We start from the raw sequence: 24820 nt of genomic DNA, 5'->3' as shown, positions 1-24820 counted from the left end.
GCATCTGTATGTGAAGGCCTGGCTTATTTTACTTAACAATCATGATTTCCAGCTCCATCCATTTGCTAGCAATGATATAATTTCATTCTTGATATCTGGTAGGTGAAGCCTGTGTGTGTGTGTGTGTGTGTGTGTGTGTGTATACATGTACACACACATGTATATGTATACATATATATGTATGTGTGCATATATCTCATTTAGTCCTCAAACAGGGCCCATTTTATACCATCAGAAAGATGAAATGGCTGTGGCCCAACATCCCATAGCTACTCAGTGGCAGGGTCTAGTGTCACCCTGGTTCCCCTGATGCTAGACCCTATGAGTAGTAGCCATGTGTGTCACATCCCAAGATTTCCTGCCAGTCCTACACACACCCCACACAGCAGGCAGACAGCAGGCACACAGAGCTAGGCTGCCTAGGTTTTATTCAGACACAGGAGTCAAATCGGCCATGGGTGGACAAGGTATCTGGAGTCCAGTGCATTGCGGTGGAGTCCATCATGACTGGGTGGTTGGTCAGGCACCAGTGGCAAAAGACTCAGCCCTCTAAGACTCAACACCATTGTCAACCAGCGAATTAAAATAAAACAAGGTACACTCTGGGCTGGTGGTGATGGTGCTCTGAAAAAGAGAAACAAGGGTTGTGGAGGGGAGGGCAGGGATGGAGGTACTCTGCATCCTGGGGCTCTGGCAGGACTAGCCAGTGCCCCAGGATCATCCAACCCCCTCACCCCCAGTGATTCAGCCCCATCACAGCAGGAAATTCTAGCTCACAGTGTACCTGCCCCAGCAGGGACCAGAGGCCACTCACAACTATCAAGTTGGAATGTGGACAGTTTCCCCAGTCAGGGAGAAAGAGCTGAGAAGGTTCTGGAGGACATGGGGGCAGGGGAGGCAGTTGACTCTGGGTTTGTGTAAAATCTCCTGTACCTGATGGTATCTGTCAGGTGTGTGGGATATGAACGTGTTCTAAACACACACCTGTAAGCCAGGTGCCAGTGGCTCATGCCAGTAATCCTAGCTCCTCATGAGGCTGAGATCAGAGGATTCAGGTTTGAAGCCAGCCTGGGCAGAAAACTTCCTCTAAGACATCTCTCCAATTAACCCCTAAAAAAACGGGAAGTGGCTCCTGGCTTAAGGGGTAGAGCGCTGCCTGGAGCACAAAGAGCCACAAGGACAGTGTGAGGGCCCTGAGTTCACAACCCACAACAGACAAACAAATTCAAATAAAAAAACCCAATTGAGTATGGGTGTTATAAACAGCCTCAGGCACCCTGTGTGCCTTTACTACTTCAAGAAATGTCTTATATCTGGGTGCCCTGAGCTCACGCCTATCATCCCAGCTACTCAAAAATCTACCATCTGAAGATCAAGATTCAAAGTCAAGCCAGGTTCCAGTGGCTCAAGCCCATAACCCTAGCTATTAGGAGGCTGAGATCTGAGGATCACGGTTCATAGCCAGTCCAAGAAGGAATGCGCATGAGTCTTTGTGTGTTCCAGTGTGTGTATATGTGTGTGGTGGAGCCTGAACTCTGGATCTGGGCACTGTCCCTCAGCTCTTCAGCTCAAGGCTATTGCTCTACCACTTGAACCACAGCACCACTTCCAGCTTTTTGTGTTTATGTGGTGATGAGGAATTGAACCCAGGGCCTCATGCATGCAAGGCAAGCGCTCTACCACTGAGCCACCTTCCCAGCCCCATGCCTATGGCTCCAAACCTCTGATCTTCAGGACTCAGCCTATTAAGTAGCTAGGATGAGAGGTGTGAGCCACTGGTGCCTAGCAGTACTGTCTGATGTTATTCTATTTGCTCATTTGAGAGGAGATTGCCAGGCATGGTAGGAACATGTGGCAGAGCAGGCTGGCCATGCCCCTGTGGTAGTGTCAGCTGTGTGGGCTATGGGAGGGGGGCAGTGTGCCCAGCTGCACACACTGCTGATGGCTGCTGTATTTGGAGGAAGCCATCTACAGTGGGGCTCTCAGGGATCATGTTACCATGACAATGAAATCCAAGAACTTTGCTGCCACTCCGGCCTCATTGTAGCACTCCTGGATCTTCCCGAAGGCTGCCTTCTCCTCCTCCGTGGCACCCACTCCCAACAGGGAGGTGTTCAAGGCTCTCTGGTCCCCAATGGTCAAAACACTGAAGATTCCATAAAACGTGGGACAAGCTCGGGCTGTAAAAAGTCAGGAAAGACCTTCCATTAATGGCCCCATCCAAGCTAGGCGATGGTGACTCACACCTGTCATCCTACCCACTCAGGAGGCTGACATCTGAAGATGGTGTTTTGAAGCCACACCCCGCAGGAACGTTTCTGAGACTCTGATCTCCACTGAACCACCAAAAAGCTGGAAGGGGAGGGAGGCGTGGCCTAAGTAGTAAGGAGTGCTAAGCCTTGGGCACAAAGATCTCCAATGTACCACCAGAAAACTGGGAATGCCTAAAAGTCATAGAAAACTAGCCTTGAGCAGAATAACTCAGGGATGGGCCTAGGCCCAAAGTTCAGGCACCATGACTATTCCCCAACTCCCAAATCCCCCTCCCATTGGAGGCTCAGAGCTTTGAGGTTTCCTCAGGACTCTGGGCAGGGTCCTCCCAACCATCCCTTCCATCTGTTCCTAGATACAGCTTGGAGAGGCCTGTGGAAGGTTCCAGAAAGCCATCTGCCCTCCCTCCTACCTCTCCCACCTGACTGGAAGCCCAGGTCCAACAATAGCAAGGCCAGCACAAGCAGTGTCTGATTCATGGCTCCCCTGCTGGAGGATGAGCTCAAGGCAGGGTTTCTGCAGCTTTTAAACCTCTGCACCCCACCCACCCCCTGTCCAGCCCTCACCTGCCCTGCTGATCCCCACTGCCTAAGGGCCAGGCCCTCCTGAGTCCCCAAGTGGGCCCTGGGCCCAGGGAGTGGGGTGAGTAAACACAGGAAGTCCCTCCCACCAGGAAGCAAATCAAGGAGATGTTAATCCCTATGCTGTGACTCTCTGGGGAAAAAACGTGGTCTGACCCTTTGCCAAAAGAGCAATAACTGCTGACCTTTTTCAGTGCATCCATTCGGAAATCTACATCCTGTTTTGGTAGCCCCCCCAACAATAATCCAAGCTTCCTGACCTGCATGGCACAGAGCTCCCCAAAACCAGGATATGGAGCCAGCCATGGGAACACAGGATAGGTGAGTGGCCAAAAATCACCCAGAAAAAGGCCAAGAGCAAAGAGAAAAAGGTATCTGGTCTCCCTGATATGTGGATGTTAAATACAAAATGCAAACAGATACGACCAAGTAAACAGGACTTGAGAAACAAAAGACCTGCACTCATATGGTCGAATCATTACTAATGACCCCATGCTGCTGACCACATAGATAGTATATTATGGCATACATGCACACATCTGAGGGAAACTAGGAGTTTGACACAGAATCGGAGGGAAATGGGAAAAACATACAACAGAGGGGCCCATCAACTGCACTGGACATTGATTAAAGTGAACTAAGCAACTCAAGGGCAGCGATGGGAGGGAGGGAATGAGAGAGAAAGAGGGAACAGCTTACAGGAAGCAAAAGGAAAGAAATGTGCATTACCATTGGATTTGGGGAAAATAGCTGTAGTGTCCAGCTCTGTAGAGTCCATAAGCTTTATAGACCATAACGACAGCGTGCCTCCTGAAGGTTGGAGTGTTTGTGACTTTGACTAAGCATCCCTTTCCCACAATACTGAGAATTTTGAGGAATTTGCATAATCATTTCCAATAAAGAGAAAAAAAAGAAGATTGTGCTCTACCACTTTGAGTTACAAGTCTAGTTCTGACATTTTGGTGATGAGTTGAAGATAAGAGTTTCATGGACCTTCTTACCCAAACTGGCTTTAAGCCATGATCCTCAAATCTCAGCCTCCTGAGTAGCTAGGATGAAAGGCATGAGTCTCAAGAGGCAGCAGTCTTTTACTGTGGTCTAAATGAGGAGAAAAACATAAGGGGGCCAGAGCTGAGGGCTGAGGTGTCCTGGCTGAGGTGTCAGGAGACCCCAAGTTCTGTCCCCAGCACTGCTGAGGAAGAAAGCACTAGCACATTGGGCCACCGGCTCCAGGGCTCCTTCTCAAGGGGACTCAGGCCAAGGTCATAAGAACAAAGACCAAGAAAGTGTCATGGCTCAGGATGTGGACAGCCGATGCTGCCCCTGGGATCTGGCACCTGCTTCTGGTGATAAAGGATGAGTATCCTGTTTGGCCCAGAGTTCTAGTTCTTCTTCTTCTTCTTTTTTTTTTTCCCAGACGTGGAGCCTGAACTCTGGTTCTGGGCGCTGTCCCTCAGCTCCTCAGCTCAAGGTTAGCCCTCTACCACTAGAGCCACAGTGTCATTTCTGGCTTTTTCTGCTTATGTGGTGCTGAGGAATCAACCCAGGGCCTCACACATGCAAGGCAAGCGCTCTACCACTGAGCCACTTTTTTTTTTTTGCCAGTCCTGGGGCTTGAACTGTGGCCACAGGCACTATCCCTTAGCTTCTTTTGCTCAAGGCAAGCACTCTACCACGCGAGGCAGATTTATGGCTCAGTGTAGAGCAATGGCCTGGCTGGCATGAATGCTTGTGTTGGATGTCCAGCATTACATAAAATGTATAAGAAGATCTATGAATCGGGACACCAATGGCTCACACTTGTAATCCTAGCTACTCAAGAGGCTGAGAGCTGAGGATTGAGGTTCACAGCCAGGCTGGGTAGGAATGTCTGAGAGCCTTTGCTCTCCTATAACCAGCAGAAAACCGGAAGTGTCACTGTGACTTAAGTGATAGACCACTAGCCTTGAGCTGAAGAGCTCAGGGCCAGTGTTCAGTCCCGAAGTTCAAGTACTATGAACGATCCCTCCCCCAAAAAAGATCTACAAAGGGTTGGGAGGCATATGGGGAGTGTTGCTGGACAAGACACAGACGCTGCAGGATGGAGGGGGTTCCTGGGTGTGGACCCCACAGAAGTGGAGGTCACAGCAAGTGGCTTGACTCTTGCTCAGCCCCCAGCTGTGCAGCGTCCTGAGCAGGAGAAGCAGGGATGAAATCCAATCCCACAAAGCTGTGCGGTGCCCCCTGCACAGGTGACAGCCAGGGCGGCAGCACATGAGTTATTAAAAGAAAACTAGTTGCCGTGCATGGTCGCCTCTAGTTACTCAGGACACTGAAATCTGAGGATTGAGGTCAAAGACAACCCAGGCAGGAAAGTCCATGAGACACTCTTTGTGTTGTCAGTCCTGGGGCTTGGTCCCCCAGACCCCCCCCCGGCGATGTCCCTGAGCTTTTCCACTCTAGGCTAGTGCTCCAGCACTTTGAGCCACAGCTCCCTTGCAGCTTTCTGATGGTTCATTAGAGGTAAGAGGCTCACAGACATCCTTGCTTAGGCTGGCTTTGAACCAAGAACACCAGATTCAATGCTCTGGAGTAGCCAGCAGGAGGGATGTGAGCCACTCCTTACTCAGCCTCCTGAGACTCTTTATCTTCCAATAATCACCAGAAAACTCAAAGTGGAGCTGTGGCTCAAGTGGTAGAGCGCTCATCTTGAGTAAAAACAGGCTCAGGGACAGGGCCCCAGACATCCACATGTGACCAGCCCTGTGGCTGTTGGGGTCAGGAAGATGTTGTCCACCCCTCCAGCCCCCATGGCTAGTGAGATTTTGGGGCTGCTATGTCAGCTGACAGGTGTGGGGAGGGGACAGCCAGCTCCCTCTGTTGACTCAGGATATTGTCCTTCGCCAACACACACACAGGCCCTGGATCAAGGCTGTGTCGGGCAGGTGGAGGAGGGGGTATGGGCAGGATGGGTGCTCTCCACAGGAACCTCAGACCCAGGCCCCTCCCTGAGCACTGTGTGCCAAGAACAGGGATAAAAGGGCCCTGCGCTGGGTCGGGGAGCACCTGTGCCCACCGCATCATGGCTCCCACTAGTGTCCTGGCCCTGCTGGGTGCTGTGCTGCTCCTGACCACGGGTGGACGTGGGTGCTGGGCTCGGGTGCTGGGTTCGAGGCTGGGCGCCGGGGGACGGGCTGTGAGGAGGGCTCACCTTGCCTCTGTGCTCAGGCTGTGACATCTGCCCAGCTGTGCGCGAAGACGTGAACGTGTTCATCCACGGCAGCCGGGAAGAGTACGTGAGCAAGGTGGCCAAGTACCGCAGCGAGCCCGTCTTCCTGCAAAACGCGGCCACACTCAAGGCGTGCGTGGACGGGAAGCTCACCCCCCAGGACAAGGCGCTGGTGGACAGCGGGCTGGTGAGTGTGTCCAGGGCCACCAGCTTGAACACAAATGCTCACGAAAGTGCCCCGGTCTGAGATCAAGCCCCAGGAGCCCCTCGCCCCCTCCCCAACAGCCCTGTCCTGTCCTCCCCTTCTTGGCACCCCCTACTGGGGAATCAAATACCAGCCCCCCCCAGTGGTGGTGGGGCTACATCCTGAGGGGTGCAGTGGGGGCTGAATGTGGCCCCAGAGCCCCTGCTCCCTCGCCAGGTACCCCCACATGCCCACCCAGCCCCACAGGTCACCCCTGCAATGACAGCCCCTCAGACCTCTAGGGAAGCAGCCTGGGGGGCCCGGACCCCTGTCCGTTCCCACCTCCTAAGCCCCACTGCAGACCAGGCTGCAGCCCCTGGGGTGCCGGGTGGGGGGTCTGCGGGCTCCCTGCCCCCCTGGGCCTCACCAGCTCCCTGGCCCCTGTGCAGGAGAAGATATATTCCAGCCCTTTATGTTGATGGACCTCCTCTCAGCCACTGCCTGCTCACCACAGAGCTCCACACCCCAGTGTTGGGTAGATGGTTCTGGAAATAAAACCTTGGCAACTCCTCTGAGAATTTTGTGAAATTTGCATAATCAATTCCAATAAAGAGAAAAAAAAAAAGATGGTGCTCTACCACCTTGAGTCACAGGTCTAGTTCTTACATTTTGGTGATGAGTGAAAGATAAAGAGTTTCATGGACCTTCTCGCCCAAACAGGCTTTCAGCCATGATCCTCAGATCTCAGCCTCCTGAGTAGCTAGGATGAAAGGTATCAGCCTGGGGCTGGGAAGATGGCTCAGTGGTAGAGTGCTTGCCTTGCATGCATGAGGCCCTGGGTTCGATTCCTCAGCACCACATAAGCAAAAAGAAAAAAAAAAGCTGGAACTGGTGCCGTGTCTCAACTGGTAGAGGGCCAGCCTTGAGGTGAAGAGCTGAGGGACAGCATCCAGCCCCTGAGTTCAGGCTCCACAACCGGACCTAAAAAAAAAAAAAAGAAAGAAAGAAAGAAAGGCATGAGCCTCAAGAGGCAGCAGTCTTTTACTGTGGTCTAAATGAGGAGAAAAACATAAGGGGGCCAGAGCTGAGGGCTGGGGTGTGCTGACTGGCAGAGCCCTGGTTTCAGCCCTCAGGAGACCCCAAGTTCTGTCCCCAGCACTGCTGAGGAAGAAAGCACAAGCACATTGGGCCACCGGCTCCAGGGCTCCTTCTCAAGGTGACTCAGGCCAAGGTCATAAGAACAAAGACCAAGAAAGTGTCATGGCTCAGGATGTGGACAGCCGATGCTGCCCCTGGGATCTGGCACCTGCTTCTCGAGATATCAGATGAGTATCCTGCTTGCCCCAGAGTTCTAGTTCTTTTTTTTTTTTTCCAGAAGTGGGGCCTGAACTCTGGTTCTGGGCACTGTCCCTCAGCTCTTCAGCTCAAGGTTAGCCCTCTACCACTTGAGCCACAGTGCCATCTCTGGGTTTTTCTGCTTATGTGGTGCTGTGGAATCAACCCAGGGCCTCATGCATGCAAGGCAAGCGCTCTACCACTGAGCCATCTTCCCAGTCGTTTTTGTTTTGGCCAGTGCTGAGGCTTCAACTGTGACCATGGGCACTGTCCCTGAACATCTTTTGGTCAAGGCAAGCACTCTACCACCTGAGGAGGAGTTATAGCTCAATGTAGAGCAAAGGCCTGGCTGGCATGAATGCTTGTGTTGGATGTCCAGCATTACACAAAATGAAAAAAACATCTCTTAAGCAGGACACCAATGGCTCACACTTGTAATCCTAGCTACTCAGGAGGCTGAGAGCTCAGGACTGAGGTTCAAAGCCAGGCTGGGTAGGAATGTCAGCGAGCCTTTGATCTCATTTATAGCAACAGAAAAACCGGAAGTGGCACTGTGACTTAACTGATAGACCACTAGCCTTGAGCTGAAGAACTCAGGGGCAGTGCTCAGGCTGAGTTCAAGAACTATGAACGATCCCTCCCCCAAAAAAGATCTACAAAGGGTTGGGAGGCATATGGGGAGTGTGGCTGGACAAGGCACAGATGCTGCAGGATGGAGGGGGGTCCTGGGTGTGGACCCCACAGAAGTGGAGGTCACAGCAAGTGGCTTGACTCTTCCTCAGCCCCCAGCTGTGCAGCGTCCTGAGCAGGAGAAGCAGGGATGAAATCCAATCCCACAAAGCTGTGCGGTGCCTCCTGCACAGGTGACAGCCAGGGCGGCAGCAAATGAGTTATTAAAAGAAAACTAGTTGCCGTGCATGGAGGTCGCTTCTAGTTACTCAGGACGCTGAAATCTGAGGATTGAGGGTCAAAGACAACCCAGGCAGGTAAGTCCATGAGACTCTTTTTGTGTTGTCAGTCCTGGGGCTTGGTCCACCAGAGCCCCCCGGTGCTGACCCTGAGCTTTTCCACTCTAGGCTAGTGCTCCAGCACTTTGAGCCACAGCTCCCTTGCAGCTTTCTGGTGGTTCATTGGAGGTAAGAGGCTCACAGACTTCCTTCCCTAGGCTGGCTTTGAACTAAGATACCCAAATTCCAGCCTAGGGGGGGTACCAGTAGGACAGATGTGAGCCGCTCTGAACTCAGCCTCCTCAGACTCTTTTTATCTCCCAAGAATCACCAGAATATTGAATGTGGAGCAGCGCAGATCTTCAGTAAAAAAAAAGCTTCAGGGACAGGGCCCTAGATATCCAGATGTGACCAGATATGAAGCAGACCAGCCCTGTGGGTGTGGGGGGGGGGGGTCAGGAAGATGTTGTCCACCGCCACCCCCAGTGGCTAGTGAGATGTTCCTGGGGCTGCTGTGTCAGCTGACACGGGTGGAGGGTGGACTGCCAGCTCCCTGTTGCCTCTGGATATTTTGCATGGCCAACACACACACAGGCCCTGGATCAAGGCTGTGTCTGGTGTGGGGTGGGGGGATGGGGGGGTGAGCAGGGGGAAGGGTGCTCCCGGAAGACATCTCCGACCCAGGCCCCTCCCTGAGCACTGTGTGGCAGAACAGGGATAAAAGGGCCGTGCACTGGGTGGGGGAGCACCTGTGCCCACCGCATCATGGCGCCCACTAGTGTCCTGGCCCTGCTGGGTGCTGTGCTGCTCCTGGGGGTGCCGGGTGTGGATGAGTCTGCGGGCTCCCTGCCTTGCTGGGCCTCACCAGCTCCCTGGCCCCTGTGCAGGAGAAGATATATTCCAGCCCTTTATGTTGATGGACCTCCTTCAGCCACTGCCTGCTCACTACAGAGCTCCACATCCCAGTGTGTTGGGTTGAAGGTTCTGGAAATTAAACCTTGGCAACTCCTCTGGGGAAGTGAGTGTCCTCTTTCCCCATGGGGCACAGGCTGGGGAGGGGACGGCCACAGTGACTTCCACAGAGTGACTTTCACAGAGCCCCCATATGTGGTCCTGTCCCAGGACAGCGTCCACGGGGCACACACACCGTCCCTCCCAGGAGCCTGGAAAGACGATGAATCCAATCCTTTTTTTTTTTTTCTTTTTGTTAGTCCTGGGTATTGAACTCTGAGCCTGGGTGCTGTCCCTGAGCTCTTCAGCTCACGGCACACAAACTATCACTTGAGCCACAGTGACACTTTAGTTTTCTGGTGGTTTATTGGAGATAAGAGTCTCACAGAGTTCCTGCCCAAGCTGGCTTTGAACTGCAACCATCAGATCTCAGCCTCCTGAGTAGCTAGGATGACAGGTGTGAGCCACTGCTGCCCTGTTGAATCTTCTTCTCACAGAGGAGGGATCTCAGGCCCAGGGAGGTCTGCTCAGGTCCCAGTGGCATGATCTGCTCTGCCCACTGCTAGAGACACAAAATATATATGCCTCTGTCTCTGTCCCTCTCAGCCTCTTTTTTTGGCGTATGTGTGTGTCCGGTCGTGGGGCCTGAACTCTGGGCCTAGGCACTGTCCCTCAGCTCTTCAGCTCAAGGCTGGCCGTCTACCACTTGAGCCACAGCGCCACTTCCAGTTTTTTTTTTTTTCTGATTATGTGGTGCTGAGGAATCGAACCCAGGGCGTCAAGCATGCAAGGCAAGCGCTCTACCACTGAGCCACCTTCCCAGCCCTCTGAGCCTCTTAAGTGAAGTAGCACCTCCTATCTGCAGGGCTGTGGTGAGCCCCACCAAGGAGTGGGTGAAGCCAGGTGCTGGGTGGCTGGTGTCTGTAATCCAAGCTACTCATCAGGCTGAGACTGAGGATCCCAATTTGATGCCAGCCTGAGCAGGAAAGTCTAGGAGACTCTGATCTCCAACCACCACCACCACCACCAACAACAACAAAGAGCCATAATGGAAGCTGTGGCTCCAGTGGTAGACAGAGCTCTATCCTTGAAAACAAAAGCTGAGCTGGGCGCTGGTGGCTCACGCCTGTAATCCTAGCTACTCAGGAGGCTGAGATCTGAGGATGGCGGTTCAAAGCCAGCCCAGGCAGGAGAGACCGTGAGACTCCGATCTCCAATAAACCACCAGAAAACCGGAAGTGGCGCTGTAGCTCAAGTGGTAGAGCACTCACCTTGAGCTGAAGAGCTGAGGGACAGCACCCAGGCCCAGAGTTCAAGCCCCACAACCGCCAAAAAAAAAAAAAGAAAAGAAAAAAAAGGAAAAGAAAACAAAAGCTGTGGGACAGCACCCAGGACTAGAGTTCAAGTCCCAGGACCACCCCAACCACCAAAAGAAAAAGTGTGTGATGGCAGAGAAAGATCAGAGGGCAAAGTTCAAAGTGCAGAACCGAGACATCAACTGTCAGTGTGCGTCAGTTCATCCTAAAGGAAGAGTCTCCAGGCCCTCAGAGCCCTCTGCGGCTCTCTCCTGGGTGTTTCTCAGGCCTTTTACCTCCTGCAGTGTCTGGGATGGCTCTGGCCCCTCTTTCAGGTGCCTGTGAATGTGCTGGGGTTCACCATGAGGCTCCCCAGGAGCCCTCAGACCCTTGCGATGAGAGGCTCAGGAGGCCCCGGGGTGACCACCCGTGGGGGATGGGAGCGTGCATCCCCCAGTTTGCACTTGCTGTCACCAATGTCCGGAGGCTGGCTCTCAGAAGCAAAGCAGTTTGCGGAGCCCCTTGTGCTGGAGGCAGCCGAGCGCCCTGGCTGCACCACCACATAAGGCAGAAAATGACCCTCAAGCCCAAGTACATCACAGGGGCTCACCCCAAAACTTAGTTCCTGGAGGACAGCAGCAGGAATCCCTTCTCAGGGCCCTGTTCCCATCCACCTTCCCCTTTGGCTCCACCGTGCATGGCACCACCTGACCACTGGGGGTCGCACTCTAGTTGAAGAGCAGAGGAGACTCACCTTGACCAAGTGAAGCCTGAACCCAGGACTCAGGCCTTAAGTTCAAGCCCCAGGACCAGCTCATCCATATCCACACCCACACACAGCCCACACACACAGTCAACTGCTTCCTCTTAACAAGGGCATGAGAAATTTTGAGCATGTAGTGATCTTGCTTCCCCGGAATTTTCTAATTTGAGAATTCTGTGGGGGCTGGGAAGGTGGCTCAGTGGTAAAAAAAAAAAAAGGTAAAAAGCTGGAAGTGTTGCTATGGCTCAAGTGGTAGAGTGCAAGCCTTGAGCTGAAGAGCTGAAGGACAGCGCCCAGGCCCAGTGTTCAGGCCGCAGGACCAGGTACCACGCCCAAATAAAAGAAAAAAAATTCTGTTTGTGTGTGTGAGAAACCTGCAACTTGAACTGAGGGCTTAGGTCCTCTCCCTGAGCTTTTTTTTTCTCAAGGCTAGAGCACTACCACTTGAACCACAGCACCACCTCTGGCTTTTCCTTTTGCTTATGTGGTGTTGGGGAATCCAACCCAGGGCCTCATGCCTGCAAGGCAAGCGCTCTACCACTGAGCCACCTTCCCAGCCTGATCAAGGTGCTTTGATGCTCCTACCCTGTATAAGTAAAGACAACAAGAAAGATGGAAGGAGTAAAACTGGCCAAAATGAAATATATGCTTTGCCTGACATATTTAACAGTAACCCCTGTCTTTACCCTATTCAAATAAAAATTATTCATTTTGTCGTGGTGGGGCGTGAACTTTCCACCTGGGTGGTATCCCTGAGCTCTTTAGTTCAAGAACGGAGCTCTCTCTTGAGCCACAGTGCCACTTCTGGTTTTCTTGTGACTGAATGGAGATAAGAGCCTCACAGACTTTCCTGTGGCTTAGGACCTCAATCCTCAAATCCCAGCCTCCTGAGTAGCTAGGATTACAGGCCTGAGGCATGAGCTACCAATGCCTGGCTTTTTTTTTTTTTGCCAGTCCCCGTCCGGGGCTTAAACTCAGGGCCTGGGCGCTCTCCCTGAGCACTCAGGGCTAGGCATTCTACCATTTGAGCCACAGCGCCCCTTCTGGCATTTTCTGTGTATGTGGTACAGAGGAATTGAACCCAGGGCTTCATGCATGCTAGGCAAGCGCTCGACCACTGAGCCACCGTCCCAGCCCCGTGTGCGCGCGCACGCAGTGCTTGCACTCGGGCCGGCGCTGTCTCGGGCTGTCGCGCTGCAGCCTGGCGCTCCAGCAGCAGAGCCGCATCTCCGCGCGCAGCATCCGGCGGCTCACTGGCGGCCTCCTCTCGCGGCCTCTCCCGCAGGCTGACGGCGCAGCGGGGCCTCAGCGCTCGGCCTCCTGCGGTGACGCCACCCGAGCCCGCGCCTCCCCCGACTCCCCTCCCACCTCCCGGCTCCCAGAACCTGCAGCGCGGAAGCCGGACGGACGCGACCCACGCCCCGCCCACACACACTCCCGCCACAGAGCCGGAAGTCCCGCCCTCACTCCAGCGCCTCCCCGTTGTTTTGTCAGCTGCTACGCGCAGAGCTATCTGGGTAATGTAGTTTTCCCTCCTGCGCAATGTCCATTCCCTGCAGACTGCATCCCTGGTGTAGCTTAGCACGTGGGACTCGCTGAGCCCCTGGGCAGGGAGTGGGCTATTGTGTGAACAGTCCTTGCTGCAGTCGTGTAGCTTTGTCTTTTGGGTACTGGCTTCATCTCTTTCGGTCATGCACCCAGGAGTGAGATATGTGCTCTATTTGTACTAAAATCTGCATTTTAAGGAATCCCCAGATTGTTTTCCACCTATGGATTTGAAAGATTGACCCCCTCTGGGGAGGGCGCATGCTGGGGAAGGGGTTACATTTTTGACCCATAAATGTGTGTGTGTGGCTGGGGTGGTTTGGTGGGTGGGGGTAGGGGTGAAATTAAGGAGATAAGAATCAGGCAACCAGCGGCCCTACCACTTGAACCAGGCTTCCAGCCATACTATATATTTTGGAGATAGTGTCTCATAGACTTCCCCCTACATTGGTTTGAACCTCGATTCTCTGCATCAGAGCTTCCCAAGTGTTTAGGACTGCAGGCAAGAGCCAGCAGCACCGCCCTTGTGCCTTCAGTGTTTTGCAGTTCCCTCCTAGCTTCTCCATATTAATAGAGCATGCCTGGCATCTGTATGTGAAGGCCTGGCTAATTTCACTTAACAATCATGATTTCCAGCTCCATCCATTTGTTGCCAATGACATAATTTCATTCTTGATACCTGGTAGGTGAAGTCTATGTATGTGTGTGTGTGTGTACATGCACACACACAAATGTATATGTATACATGTATATGTATGTGTGTCTATATCTCTCATTTAGTCCTCAAACAGCCCCTATTTTATACCATCAGAAAGATGACATGGCTGGGGCCCAACATCACATAGCTACTCAGTGGCAGGGTCTAGAGTCACCCTGGTTCCTCTGATGCTACACCCTATGCTGAGTAGCCACATGTGTCACGTGCCAACATTTCCTGTCAGGCCCCGCACACACCCCACACAGAACACAGACAGAAGGCACACGGAGCTAGGCTGCCTGGATTTTATTCAGACACAGGAGTCAAATCGGCCATGGGTAGACACAGGTATCTGGAGTCCAGTGCATTGGAATGGAGTCCCTCATGACTGGGTGGTTGATCAGGCACCAGTGGCAAAAGACTCAGCCCTCTAAGATTCAACACCATTGTCAACCAGCGAATTAAAATAAATCAAGGTACACTCTGGGCTGGTGGTGATATTGCTCTGAAAAAGAGAAACAGGGGTGTGGGAGGGAGAGGCAGGGATGGAGGTGCTGCACAACCTGGAACTCTGGCAGGATTAGCCAGTACCCCCAGGATCATCCAACCCCCTCACCCCCCAGTGATTCAGCCCCATCACAGTAGGAAATTCTAGCTCACAGTGTACCTGCCGCAGCAGGGACTGAAGGCCACACACAACCATCAAGGGGGAATGTGGACAGTTTCCCCAGTCAGGGAGAAAGAACTAAGAAGGTTCTGGAGGACATGGGGGCAGGGGAGGCAGCTGAGTCTGGATTTGTGCAAAATCTCCTGTACCTGATGGTATCTGTCAGGTGTGTGGGATATGAATGTGTTCTAAACACACACATGTAAGCCAAGTGCCAGTGGCTCATGCCAGTAATCCTAGCTCCTCAGGAAGTTGAGATGTAAGGATCGTGGTTCGAAGCTTGGAGCACAAACAAGCACAGGGACAGTGAGGGCCCTGAGTTCAAGCCCCAAAACAGACAAAAAAAATTCAAATAAAAAAACCCCAACAGCCGGGCGCTGGTGGCTCACGCCTGTAATCCTAGCTACTCAGGAGGCTGAGATCTGAGGATCGCGGTTCAAAGCTAGCCCGGGCAGGAGAGACTGTGAGACTCCTATCTCCAATAAGCTACCAGAAAACCAGAAGTGGCGCTATAGCTCAAGTGGTAGAGCGCTGGCCTTGAGCTGAAGAGCTGAGGGACAGCGCCCAGGCCCAGAGTTCAAGCTCCACGACTGACCAAAAAAAAAAAACAACCCCACACCTTGGGCTGGGAAGGTGGCTCAGTGGTAGAGCGCTTGCCTTGCATGCATGAGGTCCTGGGTTTGATTCCTCAGCACCACATAAGCAGAAAAAGCCAGAAGTGCTGCTGTGGCTCAAGTGGTAGAGCGCTAGCCTTGAGCTAAAGAGCTGAGGGACAGTGCCCAGGCCCAGAGTTCAGGCCCCACAACCCACCAAAAAAAAGCCCACTCGTGTATGCCTGTTATAAACAGGCTCAGGCGCCCTGTGTGCCTTTACTAGTTCAAGAAATTTCTTTTTCTTTTTCTTTTTTTTTGTGGGGGGAGGGTCTGGTTGTGGGGCCTGAACTTGGCCTGGGCGCTGTCCCTCAGCTCTTCAGCTCACGGATAGCTCTCTACCACTTGAGCCACAGCATCACTTCTGGCTTTTTTCTTTTTTCTTATTTAGTTCTAAGAAATCGAACCCAAGGCCTCATGCATACAAGACAAGCGCTCTACCACTGAACCACCTTCCCAGCCCCTCAAGAAATTTCTTATATCTAGATGTCCTGAGCTCATGCCTGTCATCCTAGCTACTCAAAACTCTGGGATCTCAAGGTCTAGATTCAAAGCCAAGCCAGGCACCAGTGGCTCTCACCTGTAATCCTACCTACTCAGGAGGCTGAGATCTGAGGATTGAGTATCAAAGCCAGTCCCAGAAGGAATACCCTTGAATCGTGTGTGTGTGTGTGTGTGTGTGTGTGTGTGTGTGTGTGTGTGTGTTAGTGGAGCCTGAACTCTGGATCTGAACGCTGTCCCTCAGCTCTTCAGCTCAAGGCTAACGCTCTACCACTTGAGCCACAGTGCCACTTCCAGCTTCTTGTGCTTATGTCATGCTGAGGAGTACGACCCAGGGCTTCAGGCATGCAAGGCAAGCACTCTACCACTGAGCCACCTTCCCAGCCCCATGCCCATGAGTCTTATCTCCAATAAACCACCAGAAAACCGGCTCAAGTGGTAGAGTGCTACCCTTGACCAAAAAGATCTCAGGAACAGAGACCAGGCCCTGAGTTTCAGACCAGGACCAACAACAAAAATGAGAAGAATATTAGCTTTATTACTTTTTCCCATAGGTTAGCGGACTAATGGAACAGTAGTTGAATTTTTTTTTTTTTTTGGTCCGGTAGTAGGGCCTGAACTCTGGGCCTGGGCACTGTCCCTCAGCTCTTCAGCTCAAGGCTAGCGCTCTACCACTTGAGCCACAGTGCCACTTCCGGCTTTTTTCTTTTTGCTTATGTAGTGCTGAAGAATCGAACCCAGGGCCTCAGGCATGCAAGGCAAGCGCTCTACCACTGAGCCACCTTCCCAGCCCCAGTAGTTGAATTTTTATTTATTTATTTTTGTTGGTTGTGGGGCTTTCTGGTGACTTATTGGAGGTAAGTCTCAGGAACTTTTCTTCCCAGGCTGGCTCCAAACCTCAGATCATCAGATCTCAACCTCCTAAGTAGCAAGGATGATGGCCTGGTGTATTTGGAGGAAGCCATCTACAGTGAGCCTCTCAGGGATCATGTTACCATGAGGATGAAATCCAAGAACTTTGCTGCTACTCCGGCCTCATCATAGCACTCCTGGATCTTCCCGAAGGCTGCCTTCTCCTCCTCCGTGGCACCCACTCCCAACAGGGAGATGTTCAAGGCTCTCTGCTTCTCAATGCCCAAAACAGCGAAGATTCCATAAAAGATGAGACAAGCTTGGGCTGTAAACAGTCAGGAAACACCTTCTATTAAGGGCCCCATCCAACCTAGGCGATGGTGGCTCACACCTGTCATCCTACCCACTCAGGAGGCTGACATCTGAAGATAGTGTTTTGAAGCCACACCCTGCAGGAATGTTTCTGAGACTCTGATCTCCACTGAACCACCAAAAAGCTGGAAGTGGAGGGAGGCCTGGCCTAAGTACGAAGTAGAGTGCTAAGCCTTGGGCACAAAGATCTCCAATGTACCACCAGAAAACTGGGAATGGCTCAAAGTCATAGAAAACTAGCCTTGAGCAGAATAACTCAGGGATGGCGCCTAGGCCCTAAGTTCAGGCACCATGACTAGCCCCCAACTCCCAAATCCCCCTCCCATTGGTGGCTCAGAGCTTTGAGGTTTCCTCAGGACTCTGGGCAGGGTCCTCCCAACCATCCCCTCCATCTGTCCCTAGATACAACTTGGAGAGGCCTGTGGAAGGATCCAGAAAGCCATCTGCCCTCCCTCCTACCTCTCCCACCTGACTGGAAGCCCAGGTCCAACAATAGCAAGGCCAGCACAAGCAGTGTCTGATTCATGGCTCCCCTGCTGGAGGATGAGCTCAAGGCAGGGTTTCTGCAGCTTTTAAACTTCAGTACCCCACCCACCCCTGTCCAGCCCTCACCTGCCCTGCTGATCCCCACTGCCTAAGGGCCAGGCCCTCCTGAGTCCCCAAGTGGGCCCTGGGCCCAGGGAGTGGGGTGAGTAAACACAGGAAGTCCCTCCCACCAGGAAACAAATGGCAGAGGGGTTTGTCCCCATGCTGTGGCCTTTGGGAAAAACCGGGTTTGACCCTTTGCCAAAAGAGCAATAACTGCTGACCTTTTTCAATGCATACATTCGGAATCCAATGTCTTGTCATGGCCCCAAAAAATTATCCATGCTTCCTGACCACTTCCTTCCCCTGGCCTCCATGCCAGAGAGTCCCCCAAACCAGGAAGCGGAGCCAAAATTCACCCAGAAAACTGGTGGTGTCTCAGCTCAGACGTGGGTGTGAACTCAACAGATCTTTTGGACACCTTTGCTGCGGCCAGGTCCAGCCTGGGCCTCTCCCACAGCAGGTGACACCATTCTAGGGTCCTGATTTCCTCTCCTCTCAAGGGAGGGGGCTCTTAGTGGGGCTCTGGAGGCTGGCAAGGTCCTCATTCACCCACCCAGCTCCCTCTCATTCCCAAAGGGACAAAATCCTGGAATACTTTTTTTTTTTTTGTCGGTCATTGGGCCTGAACTCTGGGCCTGGGCACTGTTCCTCAGCTCTTCAGCTCAAGGCTAGGGCTCTACCCCTTGAGCCACAGCGCCACTTCCGGCTTTTTCTACTTATGTGGTGCTGAGGAATGGAACCCAGGGCCTCATGCATGCAAGGCAAGCGCTCTACCACTGAGCAGCCTTCCCAGCCCCATCTGGCTTTTTCTGTGTATGTGGTACTGAGGAATCGAACCTAGGGCTTCATGAGTGCTAGGCAAGCACACTACCAGCGAGCCACACTCCCAGCCGCTGTGTTGATGTCCTGGGGCATGAACTCAGGGTTTTGCTGTTCTGCCTGAGCTTTCTTGTTCTCAGGCTGGTGTGCTATCATTTTTGGTGCTCTGTTTCTGGTTTTTAGATGATGAAGTGTAGATAAGAGTCTCATGGATGTTCCTGCTCAAGATGGTTTCGAACCTCTGCACTCAGATCTATGCCTTCTATTTAGCTAGGATGACAGGCATAAGCCCTGAGTGGCAGGTGCCTGCCTACCATGCAGGAGGGCCGAGTTCTGTCCCACAGCACCCAGGAAGCAATGACAAGTGCTTTGGGCCACCTGCTCCTGGGCCAGACCTCAAGAGACCCAAGCCAAGATCAGTGAAGACCAAGAAAGTGTCACCGCTCTCAGGACATGGACGATCAGAGCTGCCCCTAGGATCTGGCAGTGGCTTCAGGAGATCCTGGATGAACATCCTGTTTAGCCTGAGTTTGTCTTCTTTAAAAAAGAAAAATTGTGCCAGGGCTGGGAGGAAGGCTCAAGTGGTAGAGAGCTCGCCTTGAGCTGACAAGCTGAGGGACAGTGCCCAGGCCCAGAGTTCAAGTCCCAGGACCAACAAAAAGAAAAGAAAGAAAAAAAAAAGGAAAGAAACAAAAAGAAAAGTAGTTGCCTTGCATGGAGGTCGCTTCTAGTTACTCAGGACACTGAAATCTGAGGATTGAGGGTCAAAGACAACCCAGGCAGGAAAGTGCATGAGACTCTTTTTGTGTTGTCAGTCCTGGGGCTTGGTCCCCCAGAGGTCCCTGGTGCTGACCCTGAGCTTTTCCGCTCAAGGCTAGTGCTCCAGCACTTTGAGCCACAGCTCCCATGCCTGTTTTCTGATGGTTCATTGGAGGTAAGAGGCTCAGACTTCCTTGCCTAGGCTGGCTTTGAACCAAGATCCCCAGATTCCAGCCTCCAGGGTAGCCAGGATGACAGATGTGAGCCACTCCACACTCAGCTTGGTGAGACTCTTTTGTGTGTGTGTGTGTGTGTGTGTGTGTTGTGGGACTTGAACTCTGGGCCTACACTGTCAGCTTCTCAGCTCAAGGCGAGTGCTCTACCGCTTGAGCCACAGCACCACTTCTTGTTTTCTGGTGGTTAATCGGTGATGAGTCTCATGTACTTTCCTGCTCAGGTTGGCTTTGAACTGTGACCATCGGATCTCAGCCTCCTGAGTAGTTAGGATGACAAGCATGAGTCACTGGCACCCAGTTGAATACTCTTCTTACAGAGGAAGGATCTCAGGTCCAGGAAGGTCCACTCAGGTCCCGGTGGCATGATATGCTCTGCCCACGGCTAGAGACACAAAATGCTGTGCACGTATGCCTCTGTCTCTGTCCCTCTCTGAGCCTCTTAAGTGAAGTAGCACCTATCTGCAGGGCTGTGGTGAGGCCCACAAAGGAGTAGGTAAAGCCAGGTGCTGGGTAGTTGGTGTCTGTAATCCAAGCTACTCACCAGGCTGAGACTGAGGATCCCAATTTGAAGCTGGCCTGAGCAGGAAAGTCTAGGAGACTCTGATCTCCAACTAACTACCACCACCACCACCACCACCACCACCACCAAGCCATAATGTTAGCTGGGGCTCCATTGGTAGACAGAGCTCTATCCTTGAGAACAAAGCTGAGGAACAGCACCCAGGCCTAGAGTTCAAGTCCCAGGAACACCCCGACCCCTAAAAGAAAAAGTGTGTGATGGCAGAGAAAGAGCAGAGGGCAAAGTTCAACGTGCAGAACCTAGACATCAACTGTCAGTGTGCGTCAGTTCATCCTAAATGAAGAGTCTCCAGGCCCTCAGAGCCCTCTGCGGCTCTCACCTGGGTGTTTCTCAGGCCTTTTACCTCCTGCAGTGTCTGGGCATGGCTCTGGCCCCCTCTTTCAGGTGCCTGTGAATGTGCTGGGGTTCTCCATGAGGCTCCCTACGAGCCCTCAGACCCTCGCGATGAGAGGCTCAGGAGGCCCGGGGTGAACGGATGGGAGCGTGCATCCCGCAGTTGGCATTTGCTGTCACCAACGGGACAGGCTGGCAATCAGAAGCAAAGCAGTTTGTGGAGCCCCTTGTGCTGGATACGGGCAGAAAAGGACCCACAAGCCCAAGTACATGGGGGGGGACTCACCCCAAAACTTAGTTCCTGGAGGACAGCAGCAGGAATCCCTTCTCAGGGCCCTGTTCCCATCCACCTTCCCCTTTGGCTCCACGGTGCAGGTGCATGGCACCACCTGACCACTAGGGGGCGCCCTCTAGTTGAAGAGCAGAGGAGACTCACCTTGACCAAGTGAAGCCTGAACTCAGGACTCAGGCCTTAAGTTCAAGCCCCAGGACCAGCTCACCCATATTCACATCCACACACAGCCCACACACATAAAGTCACCTGCTTCCTCTTAACAAGGGCATGAGAAATTTTGAGCTTGTAGTGATAATCTTTCTTCCCAAGAGCTTTCCAATTTATTTATTTATTTAGGTCGGTCATAGGGCCTGAACTCTTGGCCTGGGCGCTGTCCTTGAGCTCTTCAGCTCAAGGCTAGCACTCTACCACTTGAGCCACAGCACCACTCCTGGCTTTTTCTGTTTATGTGGTGCTGAGGAATGGAACCCAGGGCCTCATGCATGTGAGGCAAGCGCTCTACCACTGAGCCACCTTCCCAGCCCTGGTTTTCTAATTAAAAAAAACTGCAGTTGTATAAAATGTTTATAACTAGAAAAATAAAAAAGTCAAAATTGTAGTTTGTGTGTTTGCATGCACACACACTTGCCAGTCCTGGGGCTTGAACTCAGGACCTGGGTGTTGTTCCTAAGTTTTTGTGCTCAAGGCTGGTGCTCTACCACTTTGAGCCACACCTCCACTTCCCTTGGAGATAAGTCTCACAGTCTTCTCTGCCTGGACTGGCTTTGATTCATGATCCTCAGATCTCAGCCTCCCGTGTAGCGGGGATGATAGGCATGAGCTGACAGCACTCTGCAGGGGGTACATTTTAGATCCAATCCTGACACCATCCACACCCATTCCCTTGGGGAACGCCAGGGTCACCAGCCTCACTTTGCCCCCACTTCTCATTGGCCCAGGTAGACCTCTTGTCCTCTATTTAGGGTGGAGGGGGGGGGTGGTTAGGCCCAGTCTAAACCTCAGAGTCCCCAAGTCCTGGCTGAGCCACACACACAGCCTCAGCCTGGGGTGGCAATACTCTGCTGTGGGCCAGGCCGAGGGCCACAGCGCCACCTGCAGGGCGTCCATGGGCACATGCAGCCTGCTCAGCTCAAAGATGCAAGGTCCAAGCCAAAGTGGGAAGGCATGGGAAGGCTTTGCACCCAACGCTGCTGTGGCCCCAGGGCTGACAGCAGACAGGGAGTGAACCAGCCGTCGTCTAGAGGTGTGTGTGTGTGTGTGTGTGATCAGGCAGGTAAGGCAGAGTTGGAGCAGTCTCGCGATCATGCTGTGGGTCCAGCAGGTGTGTGTAACACAGGCCACTGTCTGCGGCAGCAGGTGCCCTGGGTGAGTGACAGGTATACAAACACCCCTTGTCACTCTCAACCCCAGGGCCAGGGGCGTCCCATCGAAGCGTGCCAGCCTGGGATGCTGCTGCCAGTCTCTGGGAAACCTCCAGAAGCTTGTCCCCTCAGGGCCATGTTCCTGGCACATCCAGAAAGAGCCTGCCCATAATCCTCAGGTGTGTGTAGCGATGCTCAGGGAAGAAGGGAGAGGAGACAAGCACTCCTACCCACCACTCAGAGATTTTTTTTTTTTTTTTTTTGGGTCCGGTCGTGGGACCTGAACTCTGGGCCTGGGCGCTGTCCCTCAGCTTTTCAGCTCAAGGCTAGTGCTCTACCACTTGAGCCACAGCGCCACTTCCGGCTTTTTTCTTTTTGATTATGTGGTGCTGAGGAATCGAACCCAGGGCCTTGAGCATGCAAGGCAAGCGCTCTACCACTGAGCCACCTTCCCAGTCCCCACTCAGAGATTTCTAGACAGTCCTTGGGGTCTCCAAGAGCCAGAACCCAGTGCTGTAGACTGGGGAGATGCCATAGCCCGAGGCTCTGGACCCAGATTCCCGGGTCTCCTCCCTCTGCAAGACCCCATCATGCCCTGTCAAGACACCTGCAGATGCCAGGCCTGGGCACTTGCCCTGATGGCAGCTCCTCGAGGCTGTGCTTTGTAGGTCAAGGGCCACCTGGCTCTCCCTACTGCCCCGCTCCCCACCTGTGCCCCCAGGTCCCAACAGGTCTCTCTGGGAGCCCTCTCCAGTCCTCACAGGGGGGAGGGACCCCCCCCCAGGCTGTCTCCTGGCTGGTTAAGAGGCTGCCACTGAAAAGCCATAGCCTAGTGCACTGCTGGCTCACACCTGTAATCTCAGCTACTCAGGAGGCTGAGATCTCAGGATTGAGGTCTGAAGCCTGGCCAGGCAGGAAAATCCATGAATGAGACTCATCTGCAATGAACCACTGAAAAGCCAGAAGTGGAGTTGTGGCTCAAGTGGTACAGTGCTAGCCTTGAGCAAAATTAAATGCTCAGAGATAACACCCAGGCCCTGAGTTGAAGCCCTAGTACTAGCGTGAAAAAAAAAGAAAAAGCCATGTTTGTTTTCTTTTCTTTCCAGTCCTGGGGCTTGAACTCACCCTGGGCACTGTCCCTGAGCTTCTTGCTCAAAGCTAGCACTCTACTACTGAGCCACAGCGACACTTCCAGCTTTTTGTGTGACCCATGGGAGGTAAGAATCTCATGGACTTTCTTGCCTGGGATGGCTTCAAATTGTGATCCTCAGATCTCAGCCTCCTGAGTAGCTAGGACAGGTGTGAGCCGCCGGCAAGGTTGGGTTTTACTCAGAGAGAATGTCTTAGCTAGCATCCCATCACGGTCCCTGTGCCGCTCAATCCCTCCTTGGTTGCCAGTGGGGCAGCTGCTGACCCCAGTTCCTCCCTCCTGGGGCCTGTAGGACTCCAGCCCCTCCCAGGTCCAAACCATGTGCAATCTTCCCCTTTGCCCCTCTGGAGAGGCCTACCTACGTCCCGATTCGCCTGAAGTTCCGAGAACTCTAGTATGAGCGTCCTAGGGAGAGTCAGCACCAGCCTCTGCCATCCTGGGGCTCTGAGGGCACCCCAAGGCCAAGAAAGAGCCAGGTCCTCTTCCAAGGCCCATGCAGGGGCGCACGCATATGAACATGCAGGTACCACGGGCACGAACACGCATGCGCACACCTGCCTGGGCCTTCCTTTGGGTGAGCTGGGCCTCAATGCAATGGCCAACGCCCAGAAGCCATGCAAACACTTCCAAGGTGCCTGGGTCTGGAGCACCGGCCTTTCAAGAGGTTAAGGGAAGGACTCTGGGCTCTGTTGGCCCCTGCACAGGTTCAATTCCCTTCCCTTCTCCCTAGAGCTTCTCAGCCTTTCTTCCAGCATCCTCTAAGAAACCCAGTCTCCCTCTTTTTGTGCTGGTCCTGGGGCTTAAACTCAGGGCCTGGGCGCTGACCCTGAGCTTTGTCACTCAAGGCTGGCGCTCTACCACCTGAGCTCAGCTCTACTTCTAGCTTTTTGGTGATTCATTGGAGATAAGTATCTCATAGACTTTCCTGCCCCAGCTGGCCTTGAATGGTAATCCTCAAATCTCGGCCTCCTGAGTAGCTGGGATTATAGGTGTGAGCCACCATGCTTGGCTTGCACTCATCTTTCAAAAAGGTTACGTACACACAATCTGACTTATGGAATTGTAACTTCTTTGTACAGCTACTTAACAAAAAAACCATCATCCAGTCCACGCTACCCCACACTCACGTCAGAAAAGCAGGCCCACACGGTGAGATTTTCAGAGGAATTTATACAAAAATAGTTTAAAACTACAACGTTCTTTTCCACCTGAAGTTTAGACATGTGATACGCAAATGGGGACACGTATTGTGGAGTCGGCTGTAACTTTAAGAAATAATCAGTTGGGCCCAAATTCTTAGAATGAAAACACGAGTCTTTTAAAGTATAATGAAGATATCCTCAAAGGAAAACCAACCAAAACAACAACAGGAACAACCCCAAAACTTAATTTAAGTCAAATCCTATCATGTTTGTCCTGGGGCGGGAAGCAGTGTGCTGCCCGCACACAGGTGTGTCCTGAGCCAGGTGCACAGGGCGCCCCCTTGTGGTCCCGCTTCACCATGACCAGGGGCTGTCCATCTGCCAAGGAAGGGGGGCTGCCCCCACCCAAGCCAGGATCCAGAAGACCTAGGGGAGACCCCCCTCAAGGCCATGGCCAATCTCCACAATTTCCCCCAGGATGCCTTTCCTCCCCCTCACGCTGGGACCCTTTCCCACCCACCAGTGGGCAAAAACTAAAAACTCACAAACCTGAGCACCACATCACCACCACCAAACCCTGCTTGGGGGCGAGTGGATTTGGACAAGGCCCCAGGCCTCTTAACTTATGTTGTGCCAGTACGGGGGGGACTTGAACTCAAGATCTCACCCTCTCGTTCGGTGTCCATCCCCTCCCTCCCAAGGCTGGCTCTCTACCACTTGAACCACACCTCGACTTCT

The 24820-nt window shown here is 53.0% G+C and overlaps 1 protein-coding gene across 1 annotated transcript; it reads right to left on the bottom strand.

Moving 5' to 3' along the window:
* Positions 1 to 542: 542 nt before the first annotated feature.
* On the bottom strand, positions 543 to 2750 carry LOC122097374 (secretoglobin family 2B member 2-like). Its single transcript, XM_042667807.1, has 3 exons — positions 2693 to 2750; positions 1999 to 2180; positions 543 to 624 (listed from the first exon to the last, which is right to left on the bottom strand). Exons 1-3 carry the CDS (start codon positions 2748 to 2750, stop codon positions 550 to 552), a joined length of 315 nt encoding a protein of 104 aa, XP_042523741.1. The 3' UTR covers positions 543 to 549.
* Positions 2751 to 24820: the final 22070 nt, after the last annotated feature.

This window comes from Dipodomys spectabilis, unplaced genomic scaffold (assembly GCF_019054845.1).
Source record: "Dipodomys spectabilis isolate Male_0828 unplaced genomic scaffold, ASM1905484v1 ptg000422l, whole genome shotgun sequence".
NCBI classification, from domain to species: domain Eukaryota; kingdom Metazoa; phylum Chordata; class Mammalia; order Rodentia; family Heteromyidae; genus Dipodomys; species Dipodomys spectabilis.
Note: the sequence above shows the minus strand (reverse complement) of the source record. Positions and strands in the feature narration are given on the sequence as shown.

Coding starts and splice junctions, on each gene's coding strand:
- LOC122097374 (XM_042667807.1), bottom strand. CDS start 2,750: ATGAATCAGACACTGCTTGTGCTGGCCTTGCTATTGTTGGACCTGGGC. Junction 2,181..2,692: donor GGACCTGGGCTTCCAGTCAG/GTGGGAGAGGTA, acceptor GACTTTTTACAG/CCCGAGCTTGTCCCACGTTT. Junction 625..1,998: donor TCTTGGATTTCATTGTCATG/GTAACATGATCC, acceptor TCTCTTTTTCAG/AGCACCATCACCACCAGCCC.